The 25,033-nt window shown below is 42.9% G+C and overlaps 2 protein-coding genes and 1 pseudogene across 3 annotated transcripts in view; 2 read left to right on the forward strand and 1 right to left on the reverse strand.

Annotated features, from left to right (window-relative positions):
* Positions 1-17: 17 nt before the first annotated feature.
* Positions 18-24,835, forward strand: MPZL3 (myelin protein zero like 3). Of its 2 annotated transcripts, none has more exons than XM_027082186.1 (7): positions 18-489; positions 925-1,097; positions 11,219-11,385; positions 16,390-16,600; positions 17,948-18,113; positions 19,631-19,691; positions 23,812-24,835. In XM_027082186.1, the coding sequence occupies exons 2-7, from the start codon at positions 1,025-1,027 to the stop codon at positions 23,836-23,838; spliced, it is 705 nt and encodes a 234-aa protein (XP_026937987.1). In that variant the 5' UTR covers positions 18-489; positions 925-1,024; the 3' UTR covers positions 23,839-24,835. The 2 variants fall into 2 exon arrangements, with proteins under 2 accessions (XP_026937987.1, XP_026937986.1); XM_027082185.1 differs by having other exon boundaries at positions 982-1,097.
* LOC113607108 (egl nine homolog 2 pseudogene) lies at positions 13,071-14,085 on the reverse strand (annotated as a pseudogene).
* JAML (junction adhesion molecule like) overlaps positions 18,086-25,033 on the forward strand; it is a 42,552-nt gene continuing 35,604 nt past the window's right edge. The window contains exons 1-2 of the mRNA XM_027082183.1: positions 18,086-18,113; positions 19,631-19,691. The gene's annotated coding sequence lies outside the window, so the exon portion shown is untranslated. The remainder of the gene's footprint in view (positions 18,114-19,630; positions 19,692-25,033) is intronic.

A 25,033-nucleotide genomic window follows, 5' to 3' on the forward strand; every position in this document is an offset into this window, starting at 1 on the left:
TCAATAATGGATAGAATTAGTTTCTACTGGATAAATAAACCTGTATGAATTTCCACATTGCTTCAAATAACTGAGAATTGGGCACAACCAACTACTTAGTTTGGGGACTCTTTTGAAGGAACAGTATCATCTCTTCCATTTGATACTCTTACACTACCTTCTTAATAGAGAAAACTACCAGCTTTCAAGTCTAGTAAAGGAATGGGAGTTGAAAAACGGAAAGTTATTAACTTTCCCAAAAGCTGAAGCATATTTTCGTTCCTCTCTTGCTTTCATTAAATATACATAGATTCCAGGAGAATAGGTTGACTAATGATTAGAGCAGGGTACCATCCCATCTCTTTTTCAGAAGAATGTGACACCATCTCTTCATTTCACTTCAAGCACTTCCTCACTGTTCCAACCAAAAGTGGCACAAATCTCAGCTCCTTTTTGTAATGATTTCATCATTGCCACTGTCAACAGCAATTTAATAAACACCCAATTTAGGTAAGTACTGAACTGGATGCTGTAATAGCTACACACACAAAAAATGAACATGAACCAAACAGTCTTGAGGCACAAATTGACAGGAAGGCCTAATACATATTTATCTATTCACTGACTGATCCTGTATGATCTCCTAGGTCCCTCTGAACTCTAAATTTATAGAAATCTATTCTGAGAGCATTCAAATAAAATAATCTGTAGGGAGTAAAAAGGACTTCTGGCTTAGAGTCAAGGGGATCAAGACGATTAAGTGCTGCAGAATTCCGTAAAAATAAATAGTAAGTTCTCCAAAGCCTGTCCGACTTCATTTTCGAGCAAACGGGAATAATGAACTCCTACTTGAAAGTTAAGAATCGCTGACTTGAAGTGAGCAAGTCCAGGTGTGGCTCTGGAAAGAAGCCACGTTACTATGGCAACTTCGAATCGCCATTTTAGGTCTTCTCGCGCCCTCCCGCCCTCGCGTCACTTCCGGTGTTACCTGTGTGGTTACAGGGAGCCGTAAACAAGGTGTGCAAACTTCTGGAGAGCTGTCGGGATGCTGCAGAGCGGGGCGGCTGGAGGCCGTGGCTGTGCTCTGTGCCCACTGCTGGGCGTCCTATTCTTCCAGGGTGAGTGAGTCGGCAGCGGGCTCGGTCGCACTTCCGGCCGGGGGCTTAGGGAAGATGGTCGCTTTTCCGGTTCCGGTGGGGGTCTCAGGAAAGACCCTACTGCGCTTCTGGGAAGGAAGGAAGCGGGAGGGCGTGGGGACAATGTTCTCTTCTCGTAATCAACACCCACTGAGGGCCGTCGGTAGCCTGTCCGTACTTTCCTGAGCCCCTGGCAGCTCGATCACTGTGCGTTGTATTGTGGTGATGGCACGGCTAGATAGAATCACGGAGGGCACTGGGTTTGGGGGCATCCGGTGTTGTCTTATGAGTTATCAGTGGTTGACTCGGCTGTGGTTTTGTGGGCCGTATATCCTGATTAGGAAAGGACAATTCTAGTCTTCAGGAGTTCCAGTAATTTTGTGAAAGAAAATGATGACTGTTGGTATTTTTTTTTTTTTTTTTTTGTAGGTGATTGTCAGGGCTTATGAAGTAAAACATTTATGAGTCACAGAAAGGATGTGCTTTGATTGCATTGTAACAGAGATGCATGTGTTGAGGAAAAGAAACTGCTCTGGTATTTTAATAACAGTTTTTTTTTTTTTAATACAAGGAAGGGAATATCAATTCTGTTAAGATTTTAATCTATTAACCAATATCAGAAGTATAGTATTCACGCTATCACATAATGTTAAAATTTGGATAAGTTTTGCTTTCATGCAATTTTCAAGTTGCATAAATTTCAGTCAACCTAATTACCTTCATTTAGGGTGCAATTATTCCCTGGATTTGTGTGAGTGTGTGTGTGTGTCTTCCCCAGGAAATCATATGTTAGTAGAGCTAGCATAGGAGTGTATTGTTAACTTCATAAAATTTCCCTGTGGGTAATAGGAATTTCTGAAGGGGATCTTTGATATAAAGGCTTCAGGTGTGCTAAGTCTCAGCAGGTAGGGCTAGGGAGTTTTAATTTATTTGATGACTAGTATTTATGCTGCCAGCATACTCCCTGATCCCTCCCAGCTGCCTGTGTCATAACAGGTGTCCAGTTTTTCAGCTAAATTATTTTGCAATATACTATTTAGGCAGACCTACTGTCACTCCAAATAATCCTAAATTCTTTTCCAATATACTGTTTAGGCTGACCTACTGTCACTCCAAATCATCCTAGTTTCCTCTCTCTGTCTGTCTGCCTGTCTCTCTCACACACACAGAGAAATGTTCAAATATTGTCCTACTGAAAAAAAATTCTAGAAATGGTGGGTGGTTTCACAAACTTGATGTCATTTCACATTGAAAACTGTCCATCAGTTCAGCAACCAAATAATTCAAATGTTAAAAGTTGAGTCTATGATCTGTATGTATTTGTTCATTTATCTTTTGCCTAAACCCCCCCACCCCAAAACCCCAGCTTTATTGAGATATAGTTCACATGCTGAACAATTTACCCATTTAAAGTGTACCATTCAGGGAATTCCCTGGTGGTCCAGTGGTTAGGACTTCTTGCTTCCACTGCAGGGGGTCATGGTTTCGATCCCTGGTTGGGGAACTAAGATCCCTCATGATGCACAGCATGGCACGGCCAGAAAAAAAAGGCGTACCATTCAATAGTTTTTAGTATATTCACAGTTGTGCAATTATTATGACAATCAGTTTTAGAACATTTTCTTCATCCCAAAGAAACTCCATAGTCATTAACAGTCACTCCTCATTCTTCCCTCCCCCCCTGCCTCTGGCAAACACCAATTTACTTTCTATTGCTGTGGATTTGCCAATCTGCACATTTCATAGAAATGGAATTGTACAATATGTGTTCTTTTGTGACTAGCTTTTTTCACTTAGTATGTTTTAAGGTTCATCCATCTTTGAGGGGGTCTTTTGTTTTGAGTCTCTTAGGTAATAGACTTTGGTTTCATACCAGTTTATTTGCCTTTCCTCTTCATATTTAGGACCCGTTAAATTATTAACTTGTTTGAATTCTTCCTAAGTTATAAGTATGGTCCTGCTATATCAGTTGTCTAAGTATGTAAAACCAGTAGATTAACAAGCCTAGGGCTCTTACACTTTTCTCTTTTCCACTTGAGTGTGCAATTTTATGAATCAGTTTGACAGATTTGTATTTTGGAAAATTGGGTGTATAAAATTGGGAGTTTTTGTCATTTTTTCCATTTCTTCCATGTATAAAATTACTTATGGTTAAACGTGATTTTCTTGTTTTCCTCCCAGATTAAATTTCTTTTTAATTATTATAATTATTTCTATAGTTGGCTGTTTTTACCTGGCAAGAATGCTTTTTCCCTCTGGGGAAGAGATAAATATCCATTAGCACATTAGGCCTAGGGTGAAAGTTTCTGAATGAATGTAACATTGGATTGATATTTTTTTCTTCTTATTTTACTTTTTGAGTGGAAGAGGAAAATTATTTTATATCCATTGATTTTAGAATAATTGTAATTTCAGTAAAACAGAGAAAAGTGCTTATAAGTGTACAGCTTAATGAATTTTCAGAAACTGAACACCCCTGGGCAACCAGCACCCAAATCAGCATGTAGATTGTTACTGGCATTCCAGAAACTTTCCCTGTGCCTCCTTTCAGGCATTCTTCCTTCTCCTCCAGGGGGAACCAATATCCTGATGTATAGATTAGTAGTGTAGATTTGTTTAGTTCATCCATGGATGTTATGGTTACTTTTCTGTAACTATATATTTAAGACCTGCTTATCCGGTGTTTAGATTATGTGAAGTGACTTTACATATTGATAGCTTTGTGGCAAAATTATGTTCATGAATATGGAGTTTATATATATTAAGAAGGAAGAAGCTGCTAGTAGGTAGTTTGATTAAAGGTGTACTTGCTGTAATTCAGTAACCAAAATTTGCTCAGAACTTGTAATTTTTATGCTTATTTTGTGACAATTTTTGTTTTATAAAAGGAAACTCTTGGTTTGGTTCAGTTGAATAAATATTACTGAGCATCCATAATGTGCTACGTTCTATTTCAATGAGCTTAGGGTCTATCGAAGAAGACAGACAAGTCAGCAGATAATTTTAAAATCTAGTGCTAAGAGAGAAATGCACTAGAAACCATGGCATCACAGAGGAAGTGCCCTTAATCTGCCAAGAGGATACAGGGAAGACTTCCTGGAGGTGTCTCCAAAGTTAAATCTGAAAGAAGGATAAGAGTTAGTTAGAGAAAGGGAATGAGGAAAATACCAGACATAGAGAAGAGCATAAACAAGGCATAGAGGTAACTTTCCAAGAAAATTTTCTGAAACTTACTTTGATTAGATTAACTTAAATCCCGTGTTTACTCCAAATATATCTCTGTGGTCAGGAGAATGGTGTGCTGGAGCTACCTCCTACTGGCTCTCAAGAGCCAATCATGCACATGTCTTCCTAACTCAGCATTCAGAGACTTTTACCTTCATAGCTTGAAATTAGCCATGGTGGGAGTATTTGTACCACAGAAATTTTGAAACCTACATATTTGGGTTTTCTATTTTTAGCTGTTCACCAGCACGCCTCTGGATGTAATGATTAGTTTAGGCCAGTCTGAGTTACCTTCCAGAGCTGGGAGGAGGGTCTCGTTATTCTTGGTTTGCTCCTCTCTCACCAGATCCATTCACTTCTCTTCTCTGTTTTGCCTCCTCCCTGGAAAGCTGACCTATAAACCACATCCTCCAGGCTCCCGTCCTCTGGGTTCCAGTTAGGTTTGGTCAGTGGGAGGCATTGGCAGGAGATTGGAGGGCAGGAGGAGAAAGACATTTTTCTTCCCTGCTCCCTCCCTGTCATGGTGCCATGGCTGATAGTGGCAATGATCCTCTGTGGCTACAGCTTCTGTCAAATGGCCCACAGATCCACCTCTTACCAGGCTTCAGTAACACCGTTCCCTCCCTTTGCCCCTTCAGGCGTGGAGTGCTAAAGGCGTTGTGCCTTTGTTGGCTTCCTTGATGCTGAGAAAAAGTCCCTTTGAAAAGTGACCCACACGCTTTTCAAAGTTTTAGCTGATTTTGCCTTCTGTTTCCTGCCTGGACCCTGACAGAGGCCGCTACCCCCAAGCTCATGGGCTATGTAGGAAAGGGTGGATATCTAAAGAAAATCTGGGTATTGTTAGGAAAGGAGATGAGGGGAATGGATATTGAGCTGGTAACAAGAGTTCACTACCTTCAGTTTGGGTTCCTGTGGTGGTGATAGTCAAGTGGGTATATCCAGTAATATTTGGACACTCAGAGGCAGGTCATGGCTAGCAACATAGTTTGGGGAATCATTAGCCTATTAGTGGTTGTGAAATCTATAAAAGTGGGTAGGATTGGCGAAAGAGAACATGTTGAAAGAAGGACCATGGGCTCAGGGTGGAACTCTGAGGAACACCAGTGTTTAAGGGATGGGTAGGAAAGGAGGAGCCTTAGGAAGAGATTTGATAGAAACTAGCAGAGATGTCGAGTGTGTGCGTGTGTGTGTATGTAACACAATCAGTGTGGAGAGTTGGTTGGAGGGAGACTAATTCTGATTTATAACTCTAATCCATAGTTCTTTTTTGCTCTAAAGCAGGGTTGGCAAACTTTTGTAAAGGGCCAGATAATATTTTAGGCTTTGTGGGTCACACGATCTCTGTTGCAAGTATTCAACTTTGCTGGAGTAGCACAAAAGGAGCCCTAGACAATACATAAATGAATAAAGTTGGCTGTGTTCTAATAAAACTTTATTTATAAAAAGACGTTGTGGGCTAGATTTGGCCCATGGTCCATAGTTTGCCCATCCCTGCCCCAAACCAACTGCCCCCTTTACATTATCCCTTGGATATCTCAAAGGCACCTTAAACTTCTCCAAAATCAAGCTCATGTTCTCCCCTGCCAAGCCTGGTACTTTTCTAGTCTTTCCTGTGTCAGTGAATGGTATCACCAAGCCAGAAATATGGGAGTCATCCTCAATGCCTCTCTTTCCCAAACATTCCACATATGATCTAACACCAGTTCTTGCTGATTTTACCTTGTATTGTTGTCTTCCTAGTTCTCTCCATGTCCACTGCCACCAACTTAGTTCAATCTTTCCTTATTTCTCACTTGACTATTGTAGTAGCTTCCTAAGTAATCTCTTTATATATACTCTTAGTGCCTCCTAATCGTCTTCCCTAGAGTGAGGTTTTAAAAATGCAAACTTCTTCATGCCCCTTCTCACTCAGTCCCATACTTAAGTATTTTCCATAGCTTCCCATTACTCGAATAAGGACCCAGATCTCTAAGGTCCTGCCTGATCTAGTTTCTGCTTACCTCCTAGCCATGTCTCAGTCTTCTCTCTCATGCTCTTTGTGTTGCTACCATTCTGCCTTTCTTTTAGTTCCTTGACTGACTGTGCTCCTTCCTGACACAGGACCTTTGCATACACAGTATCCTCTGCCTGGAATGCTCCCCCTCTCCTCACCTTGTTATCCTTGCTTCAGAACTCAACTCAAAAGTAGCTTTTTTCAGGCAAGCTTTCATTAACCAGTCCCTGCTCCCCTATCATAACTGCTACAGTTCTCATAACCACTCTGTCTTTTCTTCACAGTGCTTATCAGAGTTTGTAATTATACATTTGTCTTTATGACTGTTTGATTAGTGTATTGAACTTCTGCTGCATTTTAAGCTCCAAAACAGGGAGTGTATGTATTTTGCTCACATTTAATCCTGAACTTAGAGGGTGGCACAAAACAGACGCTCAATAAATCTTTGTTTGAAGAATGAGTGAATGAATGAGTGTATCATCCTGGAAGCCTTGAGACAGAGAAGGTCAAGGAGCAAACAGTTACTGCTGCAGAGGAATCCAGTAAAATCAGGAGAGAAAACTGCCTATTGGAGTTTTTGTCCCTTTGATTTTGCTGTTTTAAGACAATAATGCCTTTTACTAGAAGTGGTAGTGGAGTCCAAATTGTGCTGTAGGGGTCCAGAAGTGGATGGGAAGGGAGGAAAGGGAGACGTCAGATATAAACAACTCTTTCACAAACTTGGCTTAGGGTAGAGAGGGCAGTAGTTGGTAATGAGTAGGATTACAGGGTTAAGGAAAATTTGTTGTTGTTTTGTTTTATTGTTATGTATTTGTTTTTACAGATGGGAGAGAATTCTGTGTATTTAGAGGCTGAGGGGAGAAAGCCCCTCTTGAAAGGGAAATGTTGAAGATAGTAGAGAGGGTTTTTATTTTTTTTCTTCTTTCTTCCTGGAGCAAGGCTTGGAAGGGAGGGATCCAGGCAGAGAAGAAGGGCTTGACCTTGCGTAGAAAAAGGGACACCACATCCTTTCAGATTGGAGGTAAGAATGGGTGCAGATGCAGGAAGATATGTGACTAAGCAGTTTGTATGGCTTCAAGTTCCTTGAAGAAGAGAGACATTTTCTTCTGAGAATGAGGGGTTTATAGGTTGCACAGAAGATAAAAGAGAATGGCAAAGTTTGAGGGGTCAGAAAGAGGAGATGACCAAGGCTGGTTAAAGAGTCATCATGCCTCATTAAGGACTTAGCTGTGGATGGAACTGATGAATTTCTTATGGTAACTATCGGTGCAGTGGTGTGATTTTTCTCCTTCAGCGCACACCAGCCATAGTCTAGAAGTGGTCATCTAGGGCTGAGCTTTTCCTGATTCTGTTTAATGGGAAGGTAGGTGTCTGGGGGATTTAAGAATGTTGAAAATACTGTAAGAATGGGGATATGAAGAGAGTGGGTGACTAATAAGCACACTTTGTTCCTACATGAGAACTTTTGGTGACCTGTCCACCTCTTTCTCTTGGTCTCTCTCTGCCTTCTCCCTTCCCTCTGACTTTTGCTCATAAGGTACTTCCTTTAATTTAATGGAGGAAATTGTCTTTACAAATTGAGTGCAAGCAATGGTATATGTGCTTGAGTAGCATTATGTACTAAATGTTATGTGAAAATTGAAAAATAGTAACAAACTGCATCAGAGAATTTGGGAAGGCATCACAAGGGGGGTGATATTTGAGATGGGTTTTGAAGGGCGTGAGTATTGGGGATGTGGTTACCAGGCAGGATTGGTAGGGATGGGGAGAAACTTCCAGATAAAGACATATTCAAAGAAAGTCACAGTGGCATGAAGGACATAATAAATTTGGGAAATGGCAGGACATTCTGGGCATAGTGAAGGGGATGGGATGGGTAGGTGGGCAGAGTAGCAGAAGTTGGGGGCCAGATTGGCACTATTTAGATTTTATGTTATAGCCCAATAGAGAATTACTGAAGGTTTTTGAGTGTTTGTGGTGTTCATTTTAATGATAATAGTTAACATTTATTGAAAGTTTCAATTTCAGGTACTATGCTAAGCATTTTATGTGTTACCTTCTTTAATCTTCTTAGATCCTCACAGTGACACAATGAAGTAGGTCTTTTAATTATTCCCACTTACCAAGTGAGGAAATTGAATCTTGAACAGGTTAGGTAACTATGATCAAGGTCTCACAGCCAGAAAGCAGCTGGGCTAGAACTCAAGTTCAGGTCTGTCTAATTCTAAATCTAAACTTTAAAGTCTCTTTGCTATACTTATGTTTTGGGATATATAAAGAGTATATAAAGGATATATATCCTGAGTATATAAAGGATATATAAAGAGTATGGGGAGTGTGAAGATTATCCATTCATTTCTGCCTTCCTTTTTTTTTTTTTTTCCCTTTTTTGCGGTATGCGGGCCTCTCACTGCTGTGGCCTCTCCCGTTACGGAGCACAGGCTCCGGACACGCAGGCTCAGGGACCATGGCTCACGGGCCCAGCCGCTCCGCGGCATGTGGGATCTTCCCGGACTGGGGCACGAACCCATGTCCCCTGCATCGGCAGGCGGACTCCCAACCACTGTGCCACCAGGGAAGCCCTCTGCGTTCCATTTTTTAGAGCTTTATCTTAAGTCATGAGTAAAGTGGGTCAGGAGTGAGGGCTTAGGAGAGAGTAGGGATTGAGAGATGAAGGCTTTCCAGGCAGAGGAACAGCATTTGCAAAGGCATAGGAGGAATAACAAGTTTAGCATGGCAAAGTCAGAGAGGATGTCTTGGATGAACCAAAGGTAGTCCTCATCTTTGGGATGGTCAGATTCTTAGTAGAGTTGTGAGCTCAGTCTTGTTCTCCTGCTATTTTTTTTTTTTTTTTTTTTGGTCTCCTGCTTTTAAGAGGAATGTGAACAGACTGGATTGTCTAGAGAGGAGCAAGAAACATGATTCAAAGCAGCAGAGGTAAAGGCACTGGAAATGATGATTCATAAGTATGTCTCTGATAGGAAAGTTTGAGAGACTAAGGACAGAACTAAAGAGGTGTCAGTAACGATGATGAAGCTATCTAACGTGCATTGAGCACTTACTCTGGGTTAGGTAGGCTTCTTAGTGTGGTACATGTTTTAATTCATTTATCCTTCACAGTGACCTTCTAAGGTAAGTGTTATTATTATCTTTCCTACCAGGATGAGAAACTGAAGAAATCAAGTAAACCTACGAAGGCCACAGAGTCAGCAGGTGATAGGGCTGGGATTTGTGTCCTTTCTCAACCAGAGGGACTGCTGTTTTCCAGGATGGTGTGTGGGTTTGCTCTCTTCTGAAACCTTGCTGCTCTGTTTGCCTTTGGCCTGCCAGGTGAATCATGGCTCATTGTAGTGGAGAAGGAAGCAGGAAAAACAAAGTGCTGGTGGCTTCCTTTCCTAAAAAATGGCTCCCTAATGGAAGAGAAATTTCTACCACTGTTCTGTGAAAGCAGAGGGAATGGTCAGAAGAAAGTGCCAACTCTTTTGGGGGAGATGGGATGTCAAAGTTGGATATACGAGGGGACTTCCCTGGTGGCAAAGTGGTTAAGAATCCGCCTGCCAATGCAGGCGACACGGGTTCGATCCCCGGTCTGGGAAGATCCCACATGCCGCAGAGCAACTAAGCCCGCAAGCCACAACTACTGAGCCTGCGCTCTAGAGCCTGCGAGCCACAAGTACTGAGCCCACGTGCTACAACTACTGAAGCCCACGTGCCTAGAGCCCGTGCTCCACAACAAGAGAAGCCACCGCAATGAGAAGCCCGTGCACCACAATGAAGAGTAGCCCCCACGGGCCGCAACTAGAGAAAGCCCACATGCAGCAACAAAGACCCAATGCAGCCAAAAATAAATAAATAAAATAAATAAATTTTTAAAAAGTTGGATATACGAAGTGGTTTTGGAAAGAGGAAGTCTCTAAAGAGTTTAAAAATGATATCTTATTTTTACATTTTAAAATGCATTAAATTGTAAATTTAATAAACTTTTTCCTCCCCATGATTTACTTTTAATGGATGAGTGATTCATTAACGAGCCTTAAGAAAGGGAAAAACAAAACAAAACTAGATAGAACCTTGGCGTAGATTTATAAAAATTATTTTTTCTTTGAAAAAAAATTCCTATTCTTGTTTTCTACTCTTATTTTGCTGGTGGTTGAGGCAGTGATAGCTTCAGGTTACAGTCGTGCTGTACTTGGGGTAAATCCCTCAGACCACAGCAACTGCCGTATTCCTGGAGTATAAGTGTGTCAAGGGAGTGGGTGGTGTTGCCTTTTAGCCTTCTGTGTGCTGACCCGCTTGGCTGTAGTTAATTTATCCACAACTCTGTATTTGGAAAAAGTGCTGATGTGACCAGGTTTTAAATTTTTACCCAAACATTCATTCTATGATTTAATATCGTAAAATGACAAAAATAGCACCCTTGATTAATGCAGATATCTGCTCCTTATCCTTTTGGGTCTGCCTGAGAAGACATTTATTGCTACAGCTTTCTGATGAGAGCCCTAAAAGTGATAAATAGTGTTTCTAGGGCTTCCCTGGTGGCGCAATGATTAAGAATCCGCCTGCCAGTGCAGGGGACACGGGTTCGAGCCCTGATCCGGGAAGATCCCACATGCTGTGGAGCAACTAAGCCCATGTGCCACAACTACTGAAGCCCGCGTGCCTAGAGCCCGTGCTCCGCAACAAGAGAAGCCACCACAGTGAGAAGCCCGCGCACCTGCTCGCTGCAACTAGAGAAAGCCTGCGCACAAAAACGAAGACCCAATGCAGCCAAAAATAAATAAATTAAAGAAAGAAATAAAAAAAATACGGTTTCTATATTGTTCACTCACGTCTATATATTCCACCCAGTGTACACATTTTAAATGTTTGGGCTTGCTTTGACTAGGTGTTTACATCGTCCTTTCCCTGGAGATTAAAGCAGATGCCCATGTCCGGGGTTATGTTGGAGAAAATATCAAGTTGAAATGCACCTTCAAGTCAACCTCATCTATCACTGACAAACTCACCATAGACTGGACATATCGACCTCCAAGCAGCAGTCGCACAGAATCAGTAAGTGTATAATTTTAAGGATATTTCTTTGAGCCTTCTGTGGTCAGCAGCTCTGGAATCCTTTTATTTTATGTCACAGGTACACCTTAAGCCTTCTCATCTTAAAATAGAAGATGAGCTTCTATTAAATAGAAGGAGATGAGCTTCTACCCTATATCACATTCATCTGGTCATATAGGGCTTTTTCTTCTTCTGTGTAAGAATCTTGCAAATAAGCTACAGGAAAAACAGTCAGAAACTCAGAGGAAATGTGGTTTAGTTTTGTTTCTCTTTTTTGTTTCTTTTTGCTTGGCTTCATAGCTTGAGTTTCAGATTTGTTTTACTAAAAAGAGTACCTCCAGGCTGTTGGACAGAGAAATTCTATAGGTCCCAGTCTTAGACATCCTTTTGCTCAAAGCTGCTCATTTCCTGTCCTGTGAAGTTGTCTCAGTGGGTGTTTCTGTTTGTATATCGGTACTTGTCGATTTGTCTTGGCACCTTCTCCCAGTGTATAAACATCTGCACTGATTTATACAGCTCCCTTTGAAGGAAATTATAGGGCACCTTATGTTGATGACAGATGCTGTTGATGACAGATGGTCTTGCAATATTAGAAGCAATATATTTTAATCACACAGATAAAACACATTTATGGCTCAGATCCCATTGCGGATGTCTAATTGAAGATGCAATGCTATTAAAAAACCCTTTTTCTGTACGCTTCCAGCCATATCCTAGGTCAGGATACTTTTTATCGAGAATGTGAATATCAGAGTGGCATGTAAGATTGTATTTTTGAAAGTATCCTTGATTTGTTTATCCTGTTTCCTTCATTAGAAGTACTTTCCCTTTGATTTTAATGTATAAGCTTTGGATTTTGTTTTAGGAACCATTATGGATTGCCATGTAGCATCTCTCAGTAACTGCAGTAGGTGCTCCAGTTGTCCTAGTGAAGGTGGCTCCAGTGAGCTAGGCTGTATTTGTGGTCCCTTTTTCTCCCTTCCTTCCTTTCTTCCTTCCTCCTTCCCTCCCTCCCTCCCTCCCTCTTTCTCTTTCTTTCTCTTTCTCTCTCTCTCTTCCTTCCTTCCTTTCTCTCTCTCTCTCTCTTTCTTTCTTTTTTTTCTGAGGTGAACTTTTATTTCTTGGCTGACAGGACTTGCAGACCCATGCTCCTCCCAGCACCTTTCATCCTGCCCAGCAGCGGCAGCCTAGTCCAAAATGTGCCATGGCCAAAGGGGCTGGGGAGTCACTTCCCATTCCAGGCTGGAGGAGTGGGGGGCTTGGGGATACTCCCCCACAAACCTTTGCCAGCAAGAGGCCATGAGTCACCCCAACCCCAAATCCTGCATTCTGGTAGGAGGTGGCAGTGCCTCCTTCCAGCTCTCCAAACCTGAGAGGGGCATGCATGACCAGACAGGGCAGGACACAGACCCCCACCTCCAGTAACGGCAGTCCCCAACACCGGCCTCTGCCCAGGTCACAACCCCAACCCCCATCCCAGGGCAGCAGAGGTCTCTCCTGCTCCTTGGTCCTCAGCGATGGATGGAGCCCTCCACACCAGGCAGAACAGAGGCAAAGACAGAAGCAGCGGCAGTGGCGGGGAAGGAGCAGGCACCGAGACTGGTGGGACTGGGGCCCAGGGCTCTCCCGAAGTCAGGGCAAGCTGTCTGTACAGGCAGCTCTGGGGCTAGACACTAGGTGGGCGTAGTCGGCTGTGATACGGGTGCTTGGACACCTTTCTGTCCTGATGCTATAGCTGATACTTGTCTTTGGCTGCTGCCTGCTCCTTGGCATCAAAATACCAGACAGTGATGGCGTACCTGGTGGCATGGGCTGGTTTCACCTCATGGGGGTTCCGCCGATCAGACCAGAAAATGAGCAGCCAGTCAAAGAGTGGCTCAATGTTGGCTACCACAGGACGGCCCTCAGGGAACATCTGCAGCAGGCCACCATGCACCTTGACGTCCCAGTTCTGATTCAGGTAATAGATGCAGGTGATGCAGCACCCATCGCCATACGGATTGTCAACGTGTCTCACGTACCCCAGCCCGTTACCTGGGTAACACGCCACATGGCCTTGGTGCGCCCATTGATGACGTAGCTGCCCAGCCTCCCAGCACAGTGGCGGATTACAGCATCCACGTGGGCCATGAGGGCACCGATGCTTTGGCAGCCTGGCTCATGGCCTTCCACCCAGGCGATCTGCTCCCCACGGATGCTGCGTGGCAGGATAGCCCGCTGGCTCATCACGCAGGCGCCCGCCCCGCTTCAGGGCCTCCACCTCTGCCAGCACTCAGTCACCCAGTGCCGCCCCCAGGAAGCTGTCCTTGACGCAGATGCCATAGTACCGCATGCAGGGCACAACATAGCCCAGGGCCAGGCGCTCAGGTGCAGCGGGCAACACCTCCTCCCTCAGCCCGGCGCTGGCCTCACCGCTGCCACTGCTGCAGCCCTCCCCCTCTGCCTCACCTCCCGGTTCTCCTGCCCGGCCCAGGGCCGCTTGCTGGGGGCGGGGGCATCCCCACCATCCTCTGCCCATTTCCGTTTGGGGGCCTCGGCCGGGCGCCCTGGGCTGCCAGGCGCTGGCACCCCTTGGTGACCAGTGCCCCATCACCGTCACTCCGCAGCGGCCGCAGCTCGCCGCCAGCCTGCCCACCGAAGCCCTCCCGCAGGGGGCTGGCTGTGGCGGAAGTAGCTGTGGCTCTGGGGGTCCCACTCCCCGCCGAGGCCTCACCAGGCGCTCCCGGACGGTGGTAGGAGGACAGCAGGGGACAGGGCAGGTAACTCTCCACCCCCATCCTGGCCCTGCTAGGCTCCAAGGGCTCTGACACCGAACCCGGCAACTGAGGGAGAGCCTGACTCAGGGGCTGCGGCTGGCGCGGGCTGTCCACGACAGCAGTGTCTTCATCCCCCGGGCGTGGAGGGCGCGGCCCAGGCCCCTGCTGCCTCCCTCCTCCTCCTCCTCCTCCTCCTCCACTTGATGCAGCCGCGCGCTGGGGCGCTGGGCCTGGCGTGGGGCAGGATGACGCAGGACAGGTGGCAGAGGCCTTTCTCGTGCCCTGGGGCTGCTTGCTGGTCCCCAAGTCCTCTGCTGTCCCTCGGGGCTTGGGAAAGGACCTGTCACGGTGGCGAGGTTTTTACTCCCGCCTCGGCGCCGCCGTTTGTGCCAACCGCCCTGCGCAGCACAGCATGCCATTCCCCGCCCCACCACCTGCGACGCTCTGCCTTCCTCCCTCCCTCCCTTCCTTCCTTCCTTCCTTCCTTCCTTCCTTCCTTCCTTCCTCCCTCCCTCCCTCCCTTCCTTTCTTTCTTTCAACTTAAAAAAAAAATTATATTGAAGCATAGTTGATTAACAATGTTGTGTTAGTTTCTGGTCCTTTTTTCTTTAGACTTAAAATAGGTCACTTTATTTTGAGTGGTCAGGAAACTATGGCTGGCTTCATATGGCTCTTCCTCCTTGGCCAAAAGTAGGACAGTACAAACAGTGGGGATCTTCCTGGGGCAGAAGCCTTAAATGCAAACAGCAGTTCTCGTATGGCGCTGTTCTCTGTGAGGCTAGTTGGGAAATCAGCAAACTCATCCAAGTTGGAATTAGTGGACCCTTAAAGTTGCATAACACTATGTTGCAGTTACGTGATCAGTCAGGATTCTGTCAAACTAATCAGTTAGCAGGATTTGAGTATCACTAGTTTAACTTGAAACTCACAGGTCGGATTAATCTTGCAGATTCACAGCAGGCTTTGTTTTGTCAATAAGGAGTTTCAAACCCTTTTATACTGATGCTGATAATCAGAGATAGGTATTCTTTAGCTCCCTCTTTGGAACATTCTACACATTTTATTATTTACTAATATCTGTATTTCCCACTAGATGGTAAATTCCGTGAGAGCAGGGACTGTGCCTGATTGGCTCCCACTGTATCATTTTGCTTAATACAGTGCCTAAGGGCACATAGTAGGTGTGCAGTAAATATTTGTTGAATGAATGCATGAACAAATGAACCAAGAAGTGATTCAGCATCTTCTCTGGGAAGTTGCTTTTCAAAATTGGGCAATTCGGTGTTTGTAAGTGCCTGGGTTCTTAAGTGGGAGGTACCAAGTAAGAAAAGAACTAGGAAAGGCCTGAATCTTGCATAAGAGAGAGAGAAAGATCATATTGTATTGTAGTGCTTGCCCAGCCTACCACCAAATATAATTAGGTGTTTTTGGTGATGAAATATATGATTACCAATCTGAAGTAGCATTGTTTTAATTCAATGTATATTCATCGAATGCCAATCATGCATCTGACTTGAGGTTTTTATTAATTGCCAAGATAGATAACTTGAGAGAGGCTTATGTTACAGCCTCCCGGTGATTTTGAGAATAAACAAAAATCTCCCCTTTCCCACTTATTAGCTGTGTGCCTTCGAGTAATTCATTTAATTTCTTGTTTTTGTCCTTGTTTCCCTTTCTGCCTGCTCCATGTATAGTTCAGTGTTGTTGTGAAGCTCAAATGAGTAAACGTATAGAAGTAGTTTGCACACTATAAAGTACCATATGAATTAGATGCCACTTTAGCATAGGGTTTCTCAGCTTTGGCACTGCTGGCATTTTGATACAGATAATTCTTTTTTGTGGGGGCTGTCCTCTGCTTTGTAGGATTTTCAGCAATATCCCTGGCCTCTACCCACTAGAAGCCAGTAGCACTCCTCCCCGTTGAGACAACCAAAATTATCTCCAGATATTACCAAGTGTCTTGAGGGCAAAATTGCCCCTGGTTGAGAACTGCTACTTTAGGACTTGGGGGAGAATTTAAAAGGGGTTCAAGAATTAGGATCCCTGGATTCTTTCATCAGGCCTTTTTTGGGACAAGTTTTATTAGCCTGTCTTTTAATCTATAGGATGGAAGTGAACAAAACATAAAAAAAAATTGTCCAACTGGGAAAACCCACTACACATTTGTATTTTATTTTGGACCCACTTAGCTTTACGTTTTCATTGCATTTTCCAAATTAACTTTTTTCTCATGGTGTTGCTTTCTTAGATTTTTCATTATCAGTCTTTCCAGTACCCAACCACAGTGGGCACGTTTCGGAATCGAATTTCCTGGGTTGGAGATGTGTACAACGGGGATGCGTCCATAAGCATAATCAACCCTACCATAAAGGACAATGGGACCTTCAGCTGTGCTGTGAAGAATCCCCCGGATGTGTACCATAATATTCCAGGGACAGAGCTAACCGTCACAGAAAGGGGTAAGCTAACTGCCACCAACCTTCTTCTGTAGTGAGTGCTCTCTGACTACAGTAGTGGTTTGTGGGGAGATCAGTGAGAAGCAAAACTACCTATCTTCATAAGCCGGTTGGTCACTGGGACATTCTGCCATTTTGAATTGTCTGAGGATGAGTTTTTTTACCTTTATTTTTCAAACTGACTTTTTTTCAAATATCGTCATAGTTTCTCCATTATCCTTTTAAAATTTTAATTTCAGGTGACCAGAGGTCTTGTGGAATGTATGGCAAACCCCTGAATAAATGGAGGGTTGCTGTCTGTGTGAAATAGAAGTCATTCTGGTTTCCCTAATGTGTTCATACCCTCAGTTATGAGACTGTGTTCTTGCCTGTTTCTTGAAAGGGTACCTCCTCTAAAGACGGCGGCAGCACATTTCTTTTATGTTGCAAAGAGCAACTGTTTCCTTTTAGTGTGAAACATGAGGAGAGTGGGTTAAGGGTTGACCTTTTTTTCTACACTATTCCCTAGTGACTGTTGAGTGGTCATTCTAGTCCTTATTTGAATTTGAACCAAAGATTTAGAGATTCAGAAATGACAAGGTATCTATGGTTCATTATAGATACCTTGTCATTTCTCAAATCTTTCTGTATGTCTCTCTCTCTCCCTCCCCTTCCTCTTCCTTTTTTCTTTATTTTTTTAAGGCAACTCATAGGTTTCAAAGACATAGGAACGTTCATACTGCTGGTAGAAGTAGAAACTGGTATAGTTTTTCTGGAAGACAGTTTGGTAGTATAAATCAGATGCCTTAAAAGTATATACCCTTTGATCCAGTAATTCCATTTTAAAATTTATTAAAAAAAATAGAGCTAAATATTTATATACAAGGATGATCATCATTATATAACTCATAGATTCAAAGAACTGGAAATAATTTGAATATCTAGCAATAGAAGATCGATTCAATAAATTATTTAATATGGTAGAATACTATGCAGCTATTAAAAAAATCACACCTGGAAGGAATACTTATGGAAAATATTTATAATATAGTATATAAAAAAGAGGCTAGAAATAGTATGTAAACTATGATCAATACTTCTGAACATGTACTCTCCTCCCTATATTCAGACTCATACCCACATACTCCTAGAAAGAAGATTGAACGGGTAGATATTGACATATTGAGCCTAGGGAGTGGGATTATGGGTAAAATTTAATTCTTCTTTGTCCTTTTGTGTATTTTCTACTGTTTCTACAATGAATTTATGCCCTTTGTAACCAGAAGAAATACAAGAGCAAATGTAAGACTATCTCATGTCAAAGGAAGCACTTTGCATGTCCCTCTCTTTGACCTCTTTTTCCTCCTCCAGGTTTTGGCATGATGCTGTCCTCCGTGGCCCTTCTTTCCATTCTTGTCTTCATTCCCTCAGCTGTGGTGGGTGTGCTGCTGCTGGTGAGAATGGGGAGGAAGTCTGCGGGGCTGAAGAAGAGGAGCAAGTCTGGCTCTAAGAAGTCATCTATTGAGGTTTCAGCTGAGTAAGTCCAGCTGCAGTCCTGAGCAGTCAACCCTCTTCAGAGCCCTGGCTTGTGGACAGTACCCAGGCTTCTGCATCATGCCTTCCTTTCTTCCAGGCTGAATTTAGTTCTGCTGAAAGGGAAATGTGTGGATGTTAATTTGGAGAGAGAGATGGAGGGATTGATAGCATAGTCCTAGTCTCTTTTTTTTTTTTTTGAAATGAGATTGTGTAGTGCTGTGGTTCTGAATATAAATTCTGAAGTGAATCTCTCATTCCTTCAAAATGGACAGGAAATTCCAACAAGTCAGTTATTTTCCCCTTTTCCTTGTTTTGGCACTGAGCTGATGTCTCCTGACAGAAGTGCCTGAGCAGTGAGAGAGGCTTTAGAACAGCCAGGGAGAGCAAAACAGTTTAAATAAGTGAGAACTACTCTTGGTCAGCAGATGCTCGGAAGGGGCTAATTTGATTCTGGTTATCAAAAGCATTTGCCAGTGAGCAGGTGTGATCCAGTATTTTCCCTAAGAACAAATCCACCAAAAAACAGGTAACAGAAGTCTACATAAAACCCTGTTGATTCTCCATTATCTATATCAGGGGCTCTTAACCTGGGGAGAGAAGTCTTACTTTGAGAGAGTCTAAAATCTTCTTTCTGTGTGTGTGTGCATGTGTGTGCGTGTGCACATTTATTTAATGGGAGTAACAGTGCCCTTTACAAGGAATCTGTGGCCCCACAAAAAGGCAAAGAACTCTTGGTAAAAATACTAAAACGTCTATTTCGAAGCATGGTCTAACAAGATCCTTTATGATCTAACCCTAAGTTGCATTGTTTCTTGCCATTTCTTCTCATTTGCTCCACATTCCAACTACAGTGAGCCGTTTCCTTCTCCAAACATACTATACTCATTTAGACCTTTTAAAAAATTTTCAACATGCTTTCCTCTTACCTAGGATCCCCTCCCTCCTTCCCTTGTTTGCCTGGAAAACTCTTCCTTATCTTCCAAGACCCTGATGAAATGTCTGCTTCTCAAGAGTTTCCCTGACTCTTTCAGGGAAAACTGATCACTCCCTCCTTTTTGCTGCCACAGCGGTTTGACCTTAACTCTATGAAAACATTTACCACATTGTATTCTAACAAAATGAGCTCAGGGGACCATGTTTTATTTATGTCTTTATCCCCAGCCCAGCACAATGCCTCTGTCATGGTTGGTGCTCAGTACATTTCTAAATGAACGATTGTGACTGGCTCCTATTTATTGAGCACTTACTATGTGCCAAGCACTGTGGTACCTGTTTTACATGTACTTATTTTGCATTTACTCCTAACCATTACCCTTTAAGTGTAGCTGGTAATGTCTGCATTTTGTAGATGAGGAAATAGGTTCCTGGAGTTTAAGTCATTTTCCCAGTCATCCTGCTAGTAAGTGGCAGAACTGAAATTTAAAAACAAACCTGTCTAACTTCAACACTTGTCCTCTTAACTGCTCTACCATACTGAGGATAGTGATTGTTCACATTTGGTTTGTCCTCTTTCTACAGCAGTGACCAGGAGAAGGATGACTGCATGGGCAAGCTTTGTGTCCGTTGTGCCGAGTGCCTGGTAAGTCCATGCCATTTCTTCTGTTCACTGTTCATGCTTCATTTTCCTGCTTAATTAATGGAATCCTTCACCCTCAGAGGCAGCAGAGGATATGCAAATAGGTCTGAAGCAAAGTATGAACCAAGGTCTTTCCCCAAAGCATTTTGGTCTCAGGGGACCCCCACCAATTCTAAGCATTATTTTATTTTCTGTCTTACGGGCAGAGTGGTGTCCTTAGGTTAGGGAAAGGGATTGCGTAGGCAGCCTCTGCTGACTGACAGGCAACATCCTGAAAGAGGAGTGTCCTATGCTGCTGAGGTCATACTAGGAGACCTGGCTGGACTGGCTGAACCTAAAACCCTGAATTGAACTTTTCTTCTGAGCCTCAGTTTTCCCCAGTGATATAAACTTTTAGGTGACTCGATGGCATTTGTCAATAAGACATACCCATGTTGCAAGGCTTGAGTTTTGATTTACATTTCAGAAAACTGTCATCCCTCCCCCTTTGGGTGCTTGCTGTGACTGGTAGGCTTGTGTGCTGTTCCAGGATCCTAGGAGGGAGAGAGACTCTCTGATGTGGTACTGTTGGAAACAGGTCAAAAGCAACTCATGATCTAATACAAAGCATACCTGTCATGTCAGGGTTTAAACTTGAGCCTTCTTTGTACTTACTGCCAAATTCAGCACTTGGCCGGATGACTGCAGCCCAATTACTCACCACAGTGTTCCTTTTTCTCTTTCTCTCACGTACTTGAGTATTATAGGTAAGATGAGAGAAAGGTGGATAGGATCTAATTCCAACCCTTTGGGATTTGAATATTTTTAATAACAAAAAATAAGCTAATGTCCTGAAACTAATACAACATTATTAATCAACTATACTCCAATATAAAGTAAAAATTAAAAAACAAAGAAAAAAGAATCACTTTGCTGTACACCTGAAACTAATGCAACATTGTTAATCAACTATACTCCAATATAAAATAAAAATTTAAAAAAGTAAATAAAAAACTAAATAAGCTAATGTTCATAAGATTATTGTCCACATTTCAGATATTGATTTGTTCAACAGTTATTCTTCGAGCATGTATCTGACATGCCCCAGCTGTGATTTTAGGTACTTCGAAAACAACAGTGAACAAAACTGACAAAAATCCCTGCCCTCAGAAGAAATTACATTCTTTCCATTCCTGGAAAACTCGTGGTCTGAGACACAGTTGAAATGTTACCTTCTCTTAAATTGGGTACAAACAATAACAAACTAAATCCTTTAAAAATTAGTAAAATATATAGTATGTCAGATTGTGCTTAATGCTGTAGAGAAAAAATAAAATAGGAAAGGGAGATGGAATGGCTGGATAAGGGAGTATGATACCAAATAGGATGGTTGGGGGAGTTCCCTGGAGGTCCAGTGGTTAGGACTCTGTGCTTTCACTGCCGGAGCCCGGGTTCAATCCCTGGTCCGGAAACTAAGATCCTGCAAGCCACAAGGTGTGACCTAAATAAATAAATAAATAGGATGGTTGGGGACACCCTCACTGAAATGATATTTGAACAAACACTTAAAAGTAGAAGCAAGCAACTTGGCTATCATGGAGGAACATTTCAGGCAGAGGAAGTGGTTGGTGCAAAGTCTCTGGGGAGAGGCCATGATTGGCATGTTCTAGGAGCAGCACAGAGGCCAGTGTGGCAGGAATGAAGTGAGCAAGGCAAAGAATAGTATTTCTTCGGAGAGATAATGTCGTATCTTATAGAACATTATAGTGAGTGTAATCACCTAGAATTTTATTCTTTTTTAAAAATAAATTTACTTTTTTTTTATTTTTGGCTGCGTTGGGTCTTTGTTGCTGCGCATGGGCTTTCTCTGGCTGAGGCGAGCGGGCTCTCCTCTTCGTTGCGGTGCACAGGCTTCTCATTGCGGTGGCTTCTCTTGTTGTGGAGCACAGCTCTAGGTGCACGGGCTTCAGTAGTTGTGACACGTGGGTTCAGTAGTTGTGGCTCACGAGCTCTAGAGCACAGGCTCAGTAGTTGTGGCACATGGGCTTAGTCGCTCTGCGGCATGTGGGATCTTCCTGGACCAGGGCTCAAATCCGTGTCCCCTGCCTTGGCAGGCAGATTCTTAACCGTTGTGCCACGAGGGAAGCCCTAGAATTTTATTCTTAATGAAACAGAATCCACTGGAAGTTTTTGAGAAGAGAACACTTTGAACCGATGTATGTTTTAAAAGGATAATTCTGGCTTCTCTGTTGAAAACAGGTGGTGAGGGACCATGACAGAAACAGAGTGCAATTAAGAGACTTTAGCAACAGTGCAAGTAAGGGAAGAGGGTGATGATTTGGACCAAGGTGGTGGTGGTGGTGGAGGTGGTGAGAAGTAGTTGTTTTCTGGTTATAGTTTGTAGGTAAAGCCAGAAGGACTTCTTGACGAGTTGCATGTGTGTGTGTGAAAGAATGAGAGGAGTTAAGGATAAATCCAAGGTTCTTGACTTGAGCAACTAGTAGAACAGAGTTGCCATTTTCTAATATGTACAAGCCTGTGGGTGGAACAAGCTTTAAGGGAGCTTAAATTTGAAATACTTATTAAACATTCAAGTGGAGATGTGGAGTAAGCAATTGGTTATATGGGTGTGGAGTTCAGAAGAGAGGTCTAGAATGGAGATATAAATTTAGGAGTTATTCGTATATAGAGACTGGTAGAGATATTTCCACCAGGGAAATGAGAGTAGATAGAGAGGAACTCAAAGGACTGAGCCCTGGAGCTCTCCAAGGTTTATAGATGGGGGAGATGAGGAGAAATTATCAAAGGAGGCTGAGAAGGAATGTCCAGTGCGGTGGGAGGAAAACCTGGAGAGCTCTGTATCCTGGGAGCCAAATGAAGAAAGCGTTTCAAGGAAAAGAAAGTGATTAACTGTGTCAATTGTTCCTGAGTCAGGTCAAGTAAAATGAGAACTGAGACTTGATTACTGGATGATCTGGTAATGTGGAAGTCATTGGTGGCCTTGGCAAAAGCAGCTTCAGTGGAATAGTGGGGATGAAAGCCTGACTGAGGTAGGGTCAAGAAAGAATACAAAGAGATGTTTTGGTGAGAGTGGGTATAAATGACACTTTCAAGGAGTTTTGCTGTGGAGGGATGCAGAGAAATAGGGCAGTAGGTAGAGAGAGGTGTGTGTCAAGGGTTGCTCTTCTTTTTACAATGGGAGAAATTACAGTACATTTGTATGCTGATGGGAATGAGCCAGTAGAAAGTGAAAATTTGATGTTACAGGAGAGGGGGGAGGATTGCTGGAGTGACTTCAGGATCTAGTGCACCAGTGGAGATGTTGGCCTTAGATAAAAGCAGCGAGAGTGTATCCATACGAAGAGTAAGGAAGGCCAAGTAGGTGGGCCCAGATGCAGGTGGGTGGGTAAATATGATGGGAGCTTGTGGAAGTTCCCTACTGACTGTTTCTCTGTTCCCAATGATGGGAGAAAATAAGGTCATCAGCTGAGAATGAAGTGAGCTGAAGGTGTTGGAGGTTTGGAGAAAGAGGGAAAGATATGAAACTAGTCACCTAGGAGAATAGGAGAATCAGTGGACTAGAGAAATGTGGTATGCCAGGTAGTACTAATGGCCTACTCGAGCTTAGAAATCATGAATACAAGTTTGAACAATAAAGATAAGAATAATAGTGATAGTAGTTCATCATGAATGAGTGCTTACAAATTGCCAGGCACAGTGATGGAAACTGAGGTTTAAAGAAGTTAAATACCTTTACTCAAGGTCACATAGCCAGCAAGGGGTGGAGCTGGGATTGGAACCCAGAGGTAGACTGACTCCTAGCCTAAACTCCTAGCTACAGTCTTGCACATTTTGCTACAGACAGGCATGTTTTCATGTGTGTTGAGGTTTTAAAAAATAGTCACCCAGGAAAAGGGAACCCTTAGGGTTTCAAAGCAGAAATTAGCCCAATAGATACCAATTATAATGAGGTCCTGTGATGCTTCTTGGGAATTTAGGTGGGTTGAGTCAGTGCCATTTCACTGTTGATGTCTCCCCTAGCCAAGTTCCATCTGGGGGACCCTAACGTGTGGTCTTTGCCTGAATTCTGACTGTGGCATTGTGCTTCATATACACACCACAACTACTGTTCTTTCCCCTCCAGGATTCAGACTATGAAGAGACTTATTGATGAAAGTCTGCATGATAGAAGAAGAGTCACCTAATAACAGAAAATATCCCATTCCACTGTCAGCTAAAGCCTCCCAGAGAAGTGGAGCTGGCTTGGACAGTAGTGATGGAGAATTCTGGAAGCCATCAGTGAAGACTTTAGGAGCCATTTATTTATTGAAGAAATGTTCTTTTTGTATTTATAAACTGTTCAAAAACTCTCAGAAGAAACTTATAACTACCCCTTTCAATAACTTATACTCTAATTGAATGAAGGAATTCTTTTCCTAAATAGAAAGATACTTTTTGTTTTGCCTTTGCTCTTGAATGTATTACATGTTTTCTTCCAATTTTTTGAGGGAGAATCCTAGATGTTGGCCACACTGCTGATGCCAAAATGTGTACATATATTTAATGAAATGGAGCTTGGAGCTTCCTGATGTGCTCCCAGGCAAAATGTTTGTCTGGGATAGCTATTCTTTATTTTTTGCTCCATGAACATTTTCAGCTGTGAGTTAGCATACAGCATATACTCGTTGGTTTAATGATCTCATCATCAATTGTGTTTGCGAGGCTTGGAGTGCATAACCCCAGTTTTTTTTTTAGAGTTGGTAGGCTTGGGAGTCAGTGGTTTACTTTGACTGGGTTTTTAAAGTGTTAAAGTGCATTCAGTTTACAATTAAGGAAAGAAATAATGAGATAGAGGGATTCCTTTCTTTTGTCTTACTAGGTGCAATTTGTTATTTTACTTTCTGACAGCTGACTGATTTATGATTTCCTTCTTGACTTTTCAGATCAGAGGCAAGAAAAACTCTTCAAAAGGTTTTAGTGGGGCTAAGTAGACTATTTTACCAGTAATTTGCAATGAAATCATCTTTTAACCTACGCTGTTCTTCAAAAGTTGTTTGATTTCTAAAATGCGGAAAATATGAGCAAACTAATGTATTTACAAACCGTTTTTGCATAATATTTGAGATAAGGAAGTGAGGGTGTGAATAACCTATACTTCCTCCTTCTGTTCTCCTGATACCTTCTATGAGCTTCCTCCATTCTACTGCAGCAACATATTTCAAATTTTAATTTACATGGGATTTTCTAGAAGCCATTAAGAAATATGTATGAGCAACAACTACTGAGCTTATGTGCCACAACTACTGAGCCTGCACGCCTAGAGCCCCTGCTCCACAATAAGAGAAGCCACCATATTGAGAAGCCTG

This window comes from Aethalodelphis obliquidens, unplaced genomic scaffold (genome assembly GCF_003676395.1).
Source record: "Aethalodelphis obliquidens isolate GAN/ISIS:26980383/991018 unplaced genomic scaffold, ASM367639v1 scaffold46, whole genome shotgun sequence".
In the NCBI taxonomy this organism is placed as follows: domain Eukaryota; kingdom Metazoa; phylum Chordata; class Mammalia; order Artiodactyla; family Delphinidae; genus Aethalodelphis; species Aethalodelphis obliquidens.

Bases quoted from the DNA above. Each gene is read 5' to 3' on its own strand.
- MPZL3 (XM_027082186.1), top strand. From the start codon at position 1,025: ATGCTGCAGAGCGGGGCGGCTGGAGGCCGTGGCTGTGCTCTGTGCCCA. The intron at 1,098-11,218 runs GTGAGTGAGTCG...TGCTTTGACTAG, and splicing joins GGGCGTCCTATTCTTCCAGG to GTGTTTACATCGTCCTTTCC. The intron at 19,692-23,811 runs GTAAGTCCATGC...TTTCCCCTCCAG, and splicing joins TCCGTTGTGCCGAGTGCCTG to GATTCAGACTATGAAGAGAC.